Raw genomic sequence first — 8757 nt, 5'->3', positions numbered from 1 at the left:
ATATATATATATATATATATATATATATATATATATATATATAGCTTTGCTAATGTGCGTATGCTATTTTTTCAGTTGGTGCATTTTAGCAATACATTACGCGTATCAGATTTTAGTAGACAAAAATATCCTCATATATCATGGATACTAAGTTTAAGGTCGGGTATTTGAATAATTTTCTTTCTCAAAACTAAAAAAAAAAACAAGAAACTCTCAGACCCTTACCCATCTCTCTCATTCCTCTCAACCCTTTCTCTTTCATCTTTCACTCCAACCTTTTCTCTGTCATCCCTACTATAGCCCCAATTGAAAAAATCAGAAACACTTGCCTAACCCTAATTCACCCTCTTCACTTATCTAATCTGCTTCTCTCTCATCTCCATACTCTCCCTCACACACACACAACAACTCGCGACACCACAATTTGTTGCTCTTGTTTTGTTCGTTCATTTGTTTTCCACTTTAATAACAAAATAATTGAAGATGTTGATGTTGATTTTTGATTGGAGGGTGGTGTTATATATTTCCTTCTTATTATTATTAAATTTCATTTTCAAATTAAGTCACGATAAATAAAACCTTCACAAATCACAGAATTTTCATACATCATTTGCGCATCTAAACCACATTTAATTATATTTTTTTATCACGGTATACATTGAGTCTATTTATTAATGTGTATACATGACTTTTATTAATGATAAATATTAAAATTAAAAAAAGATGATATAAAGTTTATGTATAGTCAAACACATATAGCAAAATCTTCTTCTTATTGGAAGCAGCAAAACATGGTTGCCACTAGTGCCACTCCAAATGAGTTATTCTGGTCGGGGTATGAAGGGTGCATTTCTGGCTACGATAATAGCGTTGAACGACATTCATTTTTTTTTATCATTTAGTGTGAGTATTTTACCTGAAATTAAAATAAGTAATTTCATATAATACAAAATTAATAATAATAAATAAACATATTAAGATAAATTGTATATAATCTTACAACACTCTTTTTGATTATTTTGTTATTAAAGATGAAAACAAATGAACAAACAGATTAAGAGTAACAAATTACGGTGTTGCGGATTGCTACGTGTGAGTGAGAAAGAGTATGGAGATGAAAGAGAAACAAATTGGATAAGTGAGGAAGGTAGATTAGGGTTATGTGAGTGTTTTTTATTTTTTCAATTGAAGCTACAATAGAGATAATAGAGAAAAGTTTGAAGTGCGAGAGATGAAAGAGAAAGGGTTGAGAGAAATAAGAGAAGTGAGAAAGAAAAAGGGTCGAGAAGAATTACAGAAGTGAGTAAGGGTTTGGGTTTTTTTTTCTTTTGAGAATAAAAATTATTAAAATACCCTGAACCTTAAAACTTATAATATATGATATATAAGAGTATTTTTGTCTACTAAAACTCGGTATACATTACTAAAATTTAAATTGAAAGTTAGAATCCATTATAATTTTTTATAGTACCAATTAAAAAACTACTATTCTAATAATTTAGATATACTATTAAAATTGTTAATAAATCTAATTAAAAATTAATTCAGATTTATGAGTATCAATTGTGATAATAAAATTAATATTTAAAAGAATTAAATATGATTTAAAATAATAATAGTTTTCAACTTTTTTTTATTGAAATCAACATTTTAAATTTAACATTTCAAAATAAACCTTTAATATTTTATTAGTTTATTGACATAATTTTGAAATAACTAATAATTATTATTGGTCCTCATAAATATTTTAATTTTAATAATACTGATAAATTGAATAATTGCAACAATAAGTAACCTGTTTTAATATAATCACTTGTTATTAATTCTTATTGAAAGTAATAAACTCTAAATACGATTAATAATGTTAAATACAATAATTATTAATCCAAGTTGCCAAATTATTTTTAAAAAATTTATTTATCAAATATACTTCTGTATAATAAACGAAAACAAAAGCCATGTCCCATTTTTGTTATCACCGACGCGAAATCAACCGACAGAAATCGGTTTTTAAGGACCATAAAACAATAAAAAATTTATGCTTAATTAGCCATTTAGTTAGTTGGTACTTCAATTTTAAAGTTGTTAATAAGACATAGTTTGTTTTGTTAGTTTAATTAACATAATCATAATGTTAATATTATTAAAAAGCATTGATCCTTTTCAAACAATTTAAAAAAAAAAAGAACCATATTACATTAATTTTTACAATTTGAAATTAAATTGAAACTAAAACAATTGAAGGATTAACTTTAATTTTTTTAATGAAATTGAGACCAGATAAATAATTAAACGAGAATTTATTTTATAATTTCCTTGAAAAGGATTGGGAAAATTTTCACAAGGCACAGTAAATTTGATAGGCTTAATTTGATGCATGAACCGACATGAAATTTCTAGAAAGTATCTTTAGAACAAACTATGAACTATAAAATGCAGTTTATTGTAGTGAAAAATATTCAGAAAGTATCTTTAGAGCAAACTACGAAAGTATCACACATTTTTAAATTCTTCAATGACTTTCGGATTAAAAGCATAGAAGCTCTAATCCTCTATTTGAGAATAGATGATTTATATTTTCTTATTAGTCAGTTTACATTCATAAACTGTGATTATCGAGCAATAGCAAAACAAAATAGGTAAAACAGAATACACAAGTTTATCAGCAATATAATATAATATAATACTATGCGCCATTTTCTTTCTCTAAACAGAAAAGTACAAATTGCATTGTGAAATAAACAAATTTTTAAAACAAACATAACGAGCAATTATGTATGGAAAATTTATGAAAGATAATGTCTCAACTATCTGATTTTGTGTGTGTAGTATTAGTTTGTGAACAAGCTGAACCTGGACTCTGCAGAACTTGGCATTCGCGGCCAACAGATTCCGATTCCGACTCCGATTCCGACGCCACCATTTCTTCCGTTTTAACCTTCTTCATACCAAAACAAAGGTATAACTCTTAGTACTACTTCTTCAATCGGTTAATGAATTCAAAAATCAAGAACACCACATGCGCGTACCTCCGATGTCGATGGCGCTTCGTTCACGATCTTTCCTTGTTCCTTCTCCCTGAGCGTTCGCATAGGAGAAACTCTCTGTTGCAATTTAGAAAAGGAAAAATCAGCGTCGAGAAGTTGAAATTGAAACGAATACAACATAACAGGTGCTGTTATTGTTGTACAAACCATGCAGCGATTCTTGAGTTCCTTCAAGCGGAACAACCGATCAACCTCGATCTCGAGGTTCTTCTGAATTTCCCCTCGCTCTTCCATCTCCTTCATCTTCACGTCCAGCATTGCGTGTTTCTCGTTCAGTATTTTCTCCGTTCTGTCCTTGTCCTCTTTCATCCTCTCTAGCTTCTTCTTGACCGCGCTGAGCTCCTCCGCCAGAGACGTCTCCGGCGGCGCAGCTGCCGGAATCGAGACGGCGGCCATTGGATTGTTCTCTTTGTCGATCAATGAAATCTCAAAACACGGCCGGTCGGGCTTGGGTTTGGGCTTGGCGGAAGGCTGGATGGGATCGGCGGGAGAGTTCTTGAGCTGAAGCGGCGTCCGGCCAGATCGCGGCCGGATCTTCGGTGCTCCGGTCGTCGGAGTTAGCATTTGTGTCTGCATTTTTGTTTGCTTTTGGTTTTATGCCGTGTTTGGTTGGTTTGTTATTAATATGGGATTGGGAACTGAAGGGAAAGGTATAAAAGAGATTCGAGACGACGAGTTTTGAATTTGAACCAGACAGGCGCTAACGGCTAGTGCCTTTTTTTTATTGAGGTAGGGCTTTGCTTATAATTTTTTTGCTTTTAAAAAAAATATTGCATTGGATTCTCTTCTATAGATTCGCATGTTAACACTTATATTTAAACTTATTCATCAGGAGTTAAATCGTATATTTTATAACAAATTTATGCAGATGTCATTAAGCGGGAAATTTCTGATTATAGCAACACGCAGCAACAATGCCGGCTAATTAATTAAGGTATCAACAAGTTATGAAAATATTCAGTTTAATTTATTTTAAATGAATAATTCTTTTACATCATCATTGAATGCTTTCTATTTTCTTCTTGAAATCAATTTTTGTTTGGTGCTAATTTTCATAATGTTTGAAATGGAATTTATAAAGCAAAAAAGAGCTCAGTATCAATGTCAAGAAAACTTTTTGAAATTCTTAATCATTCTTTTTGTTCTCTTTTGAATTTACGGGATTGATGTATGAGGCGATCTTGACTTTAGTAAGCACGTCCATTATTAGTTTTGAAATAACATGTCCATTTAAATTGAAAGAAACAAGATTTCTTGAGTAAGAGTTTTACCATAATTGTTAACAATTATAGTTAGATTTATGCAAATTATTTAAGGAAACTTTCATCAGCAATGTCAGTTATATTCCATCGAGTCATCATTAGTAAGATAAAATTAACAAAATAATTGGATAGAAAAAGCGTTGTAATTAAAGACAAAAGCATTTCATAATACTATAAGCTTTAGAGAAAATCATATCTAATAGTAAAAAAAGAGATTGCTAAAATATATATATATTTTTAAATCCAATGAAACTAACTGTACAAATAAATGAAGGCCTACTTCTCACCAAAGGTGAAAAGGAAATAAAATATTCCTTTTCGGTGTTTATAACAGGTTTATTTCAACTTCCATAATTTTTAACAAATAAATGTTTCACATGAAATCTAGCAGAAAATCCAGAAGAGTCAGAGATAATCCATTGGAAGATCCCAATTATCTTCGTCATCCCATTCTTTTTGATTGGGTTTCTTTCTTCCCACACTTTTTCTTCTCCTTGAAATCTGACCATATGTCTCAGATTGTTCGGAGTCATAATCTAAAGAAGTTCTCACATTGTGATTGCCCAAAAAACCCTACCACAAACAAAATAGGTTGGTTTATGATCAGCAGGACAAAATAAACGAGCTTATTATTTTAATGAGAAAAAACAACGAAATCAGTTTCCTGCACTGAATTCCATATTGAACATTTACACTTATATAGAAGAAAAACAATTAATTATTTTATTCGTTGACATCAGTTCATAATAAGTGTGATTGTATATTTTTGTTTTTCCATACAGAATTTAGAGCCAGAATCGTTGAAGAAGAAACATTTTCAGCAGTCAAGAAACAGATGCGGAGAAAATCACTAAGCAAACCTAGCGGTTTTATTGATGAAGTAAAGGTACCTTAGAAAGCCTTTGAATGCGTAAAGCCGCAGCTTCATGCACAACAACTGCATCAGATACTACTTCCAGAACGTCCTCAACCAGCAAAGAGTAGGTACTCACCTAAAATGTAACATGTGTATCTGGATGAGCCTTTTTTTTTTTTTGGGGAGAACTTTTATAGAAATCCCCAGAAACAATCAAAATTTTAACATGATCTAAATGTTAAAAATTTATAGAGTAAATCCTTACAAGTAGTAAGATATTAGGGTGGCTCCAGGATTTTGATCCTTACAAGTAAAACCTTTCCATTATAGTTGTTCAAAATCAGCCCTGAGGGTTAATTTCAATAAATTTTTTATTGAAGGAAGAAGTTGAGAGAACAGAACATTGAATAACATTTTCTAGTAGATTATGATGTGTGACATGCGATGATAAAACATAAAACAAGAACCCCTATTTATACTAAATAATACTGGATCGTTTCCTATCCACATAAGGAAGCATCATGAGATAATAAAGACAGGTGGAAACAAAGAAAATGAGGAAACTTATCTTAAGATACCTCTAAAATGTTCTAAAAGATATAATATTGATATATTTTTCCTAGATACTAACACCGTCCTTGAATTAAAGCTTACCAAGCTTTAAGCTTGTCACTATTAAACTCTATAATATGGCCTCCACCGGACATGCCTAGAATGATCATCATTCAACAAAATAGCTCCTATGTTACCTCCCCCAGAGCATAAGTTTCTTTTTTCCTATTAATTGACAAAATTTGCCTGCAATCTAGCTCTGTACATGTACTATTAATCTTACTAAGAAGCCACCTACTTACCAAGCTTGATGGAATGATTGATAGTCCAAATGAATCTAGTTCAAGTTCTTCAACAGCACCTGAATTGATGCAGAAAGTGTATCCACGCACCTACACGTTAAGATTTCCACAATTATATAACAAAGACAAAAGAATAAGTGAAAACGACATGATCAAGAGATTTATAACCTTTCCAATGTTCCGTTGAGAGGGTGTTACAACTTTGTATCCAACCTGGCAAGTACCAAAAAATTAAGATATCTAATAACTTTTATCAGATCAAGCTACACAGCTAACAATTCAAATGGCTATTTCATTTTGGAAAATATTAAGAAAATTCATTGCAATTACCCAGTGTCAAGCTGTGAGTCAACCTGTTGATGCAAACCCAGGAGTTAGTGGCATTCATCCAATTTATCAACTATGTAATTTTATCTAGTTGTGTCATTGACTATGCATGCTAGCATTCTGTGTACCAAGGTTCTTGTTTCACTAAGCAATAACGGTGGTCTTCTTACTATAATTTGAAAGAATCGGATAAGTTCCCAGTTCTCAAAGAACCATCGAGAATTTATATCTCGCCAAGAAATTCTTTATTCCAATCCGTGTTGAGTAGCAGGTTGCCTTATTTACACATTATTTGCAATAATTTACAAGGAAACTAAGAATTTTGAATCAAACCCTAACAAGGTTTGCAAATTACTCCGGTAACTAGTCCAACAGATACTTGTATACGGTTAAAAGATGGAAGCTAAGCATGCTAGCCTTGCCATCATCACCTAACTCCACTGCTAATGTCAGCCAATGGATCAACTCTTATTTTTCAACCCGATGACAAATGTGAGGACATTTAGAACACATTTAAATAAAAGATTTTGAGATCTTCCTTCATAAATACTAGAAAAATTGATTATCTAGAAAGGAAGGTAGCAAAAAAATCTGACACACAATTTCATATAAGAGGTTATGTTCACATAATTTGCAAACCATGGAAAAAACAAGTCACTCATACAAGCTTAGATTCGTTAAACGACATGATATCCCCCTCTAAGGCAAGGTTATGGTCATTGCATTAAATATTAATCTGCACTGCTTCAGCAACACCAAGAGTTTGAGTACCGTATAATACACAAAGACAACTTCTTATCCATATTGTGCCACACTATGAACCTAAATAAATCATGTAAAAGAAAATAATCCTCAAGTTTGAATAATTTAAAATAGTAAATCATACCAGTGTCTCCAATCCAATCATTTTAAATTCATTATCCATAACACTTTCATCTTGGACAAGGACGACATCTCCAACCTGAAAAAGGAACAGGCAGAATACCCAAGAAGTCACTTGTTGGCAAAGCCAAAGCCAAGCTGGCAATTTGCCATCAGAACATTCAATGCATCAGACATTTTTTACAAAACGATTTAGAATCCCCTTTCCAGTGAGGAAATTGCTAAGTTGTGTCTTTTATATTTTTGCAGGCAAAAAAAAAAAATAAAACTCCACAAAAGTGATGTAAAAGCAATACTTGGATTAAGACTAAGTAAAGTATGTTTGAAGCTGGTATGTACACATTCAACCGAGAGAGGGATCAAACCTAAATAAGAGAAAAATATCTCCTGAATCCAAACTTCGTATACCTGGCTGATATCTTCCAGAAGGAATTTTTCTGAATCCCCAGAAAGCAAGTTTGGCCTCACCTCCACAAACAGCACCATCCACTGATAATGGAATCCACCAAAAGAATAAATGCATAAACAAGTTAATTTCTATGTCCTACAAATAAGACATCACACCAACAAAACAAACAAACACTATTAACAGACTCCATTCAAAACATGTATTCTGGAGACATGCTAGCAAAACTAACAAACTGCACAGAAAACTGAGATTGAGCAAATATTTTCAAGACTCACAGAGGTGGTGTCCACCCAAAGTTGCGAGACAAACCCCATGCTAAGGGCAGAGCGAATGCTGATCACCTGCTTGGCCAACAAATTCGACCTTCTAATTACCTGCTTGGCTCTTCTCACTCGTTTATCTCCAAATTTCTCATTCTCACCTTGATCATCATCTTTCTTCAAATCATTGCCATCCCCATCTACATCCCCCTGAACCCGAATCAAATCACCCTCTCCCTTATCATCACCACCTTCCACTCCATCAAACGGGACAGACCCACTTTGAGTGGGAGAATTTTCCCCAACAGGGTTTCCCTCCAACCCGAAAGTCTTTTCCTTTACTTCTTCAAATTCAAGTTCGTTGTAAAAGCCATAGCCCCTTGATGGGTCTTCATTGGAACGAGAGCTGAGTGCCCAAAAGACACTCTTGTTATTGCAACTTGTTTTGGAGGGTTTGGAAGAGAAGGGGACGCGGGAATTTGGGGTAAGTTGGGTTCTGGGTGAAGGAGTTTGGCGCGAATTGAGGAAGGGGAATCTCGGAGATTCTGCAGCTGAAACGGTAAGAGGGTTTGTGGCGAGAAACTCAGTCATGGTGAGTGAAGGGGTAGACAAGGCACAAAAGCAGCATGTTACAGATTTTACAGCATTAGACTATGGAGTTGTGTGTTGAATATGTGTTTATGTTGAAGCAGAAGCAGATGCAGATGCAGCAGAAGGGACAATGGCTGTGGAAGAAAAGTAGAAAGCTGATCAACAACGAATGTTTAGAAATTAGGGAAATTATTCAATTAGATAATAAGGGGTTTTCCGAATTTCTTTTTCTGCATTTTTCTATATAGATATGAAGCACTAAAATATTA

General features: G+C 33.0%; 2 protein-coding genes across 4 annotated transcripts; both read right to left on the bottom strand.

Annotated features, from left to right (window-relative positions):
* Positions 1–2485: 2485 nt before the first annotated feature.
* Positions 2486–3756, bottom strand: LOC106759037 (MAP7 domain-containing protein 1). 2 transcript variants are annotated; one of them, XM_014642050.2, is made up of 3 exons: positions 3195–3756; positions 3030–3104; positions 2486–2938 (listed from the first exon to the last, which is right to left on the bottom strand). In XM_014642050.2, the coding sequence occupies exons 1-3, from the start codon at positions 3621–3623 to the stop codon at positions 2804–2806; spliced, it is 639 nt and encodes a 212-aa protein (XP_014497536.1). In that variant the 5' UTR covers positions 3624–3756; the 3' UTR covers positions 2486–2803. The 2 variants fall into 2 exon arrangements, with proteins under 2 accessions (XP_014497536.1, XP_014497535.1); XM_014642049.2 differs by having other exon boundaries at positions 2488–2941; positions 3195–3750.
* Positions 3757–4506: 750 nt separating this feature from the next.
* On the bottom strand, positions 4507–8704 carry LOC106758120. 2 transcript variants are annotated; one of them, XR_002667550.1, is made up of 8 exons: positions 7913–8704; positions 7637–7717; positions 7233–7307; positions 6188–6232; positions 6020–6109; positions 5431–5511; positions 5200–5301; positions 4844–4882 (listed from the first exon to the last, which is right to left on the bottom strand). XR_002667550.1 is itself a non-coding variant. In XM_014641045.2 (7 exons), the coding sequence occupies exons 1-7, from the start codon at positions 8486–8488 to the stop codon at positions 4715–4717; spliced, it is 1137 nt and encodes a 378-aa protein (XP_014496531.1). In that variant the 5' UTR covers positions 8489–8701; the 3' UTR covers positions 4507–4714. The 2 variants fall into 2 exon arrangements, 1 of the variants encoding a protein (XP_014496531.1); XM_014641045.2 differs by lacking the exon at positions 5431–5511 and having other exon boundaries at positions 4507–4882; positions 7913–8701.
* Positions 8705–8757: the final 53 nt, after the last annotated feature.

This window comes from Vigna radiata, chromosome 4, assembly GCF_000741045.1.
Source record: "Vigna radiata var. radiata cultivar VC1973A chromosome 4, Vradiata_ver6, whole genome shotgun sequence".
NCBI classification, from domain to species: domain Eukaryota; kingdom Viridiplantae; phylum Streptophyta; class Magnoliopsida; order Fabales; family Fabaceae; genus Vigna; species Vigna radiata.
The sequence above is the reverse complement of the archived record's forward strand: the minus strand, read 5'-3'. Positions and strand labels throughout refer to the sequence as shown.

Bases quoted from the DNA above. Each gene is read 5' to 3' on its own strand.
- LOC106759037 (XM_014642049.2), bottom strand. From the start codon at position 3,623: ATGCAGACACAAATGCTAACTCCGACGACCGGAGCACCGAAGATCCGG. The intron at 3,105-3,194 runs GTTTGTACAACA...AAATTGCAACAG, and splicing joins AACTCAAGAATCGCTGCATG to AGAGTTTCTCCTATGCGAAC. The intron at 2,942-3,029 runs GTACGCGCATGT...TTTGGTATGAAG, and splicing joins AAGCGCCATCGACATCGGAG to AAGGTTAAAACGGAAGAAAT.
- LOC106758120 (XM_014641045.2), bottom strand. From the start codon at position 8,488: ATGACTGAGTTTCTCGCCACAAACCCTCTTACCGTTTCAGCTGCAGAA. The intron at 5,302-6,019 runs GTAAGTAGGTGG...GTTACATTTTAG, and splicing joins CAATCATTCCATCAAGCTTG to GTGAGTACCTACTCTTTGCT. The intron at 4,883-5,199 runs GTACCTTTACTT...TGTTTGTGGTAG, and splicing joins GCATTCAAAGGCTTTCTAAG to GGTTTTTTGGGCAATCACAA.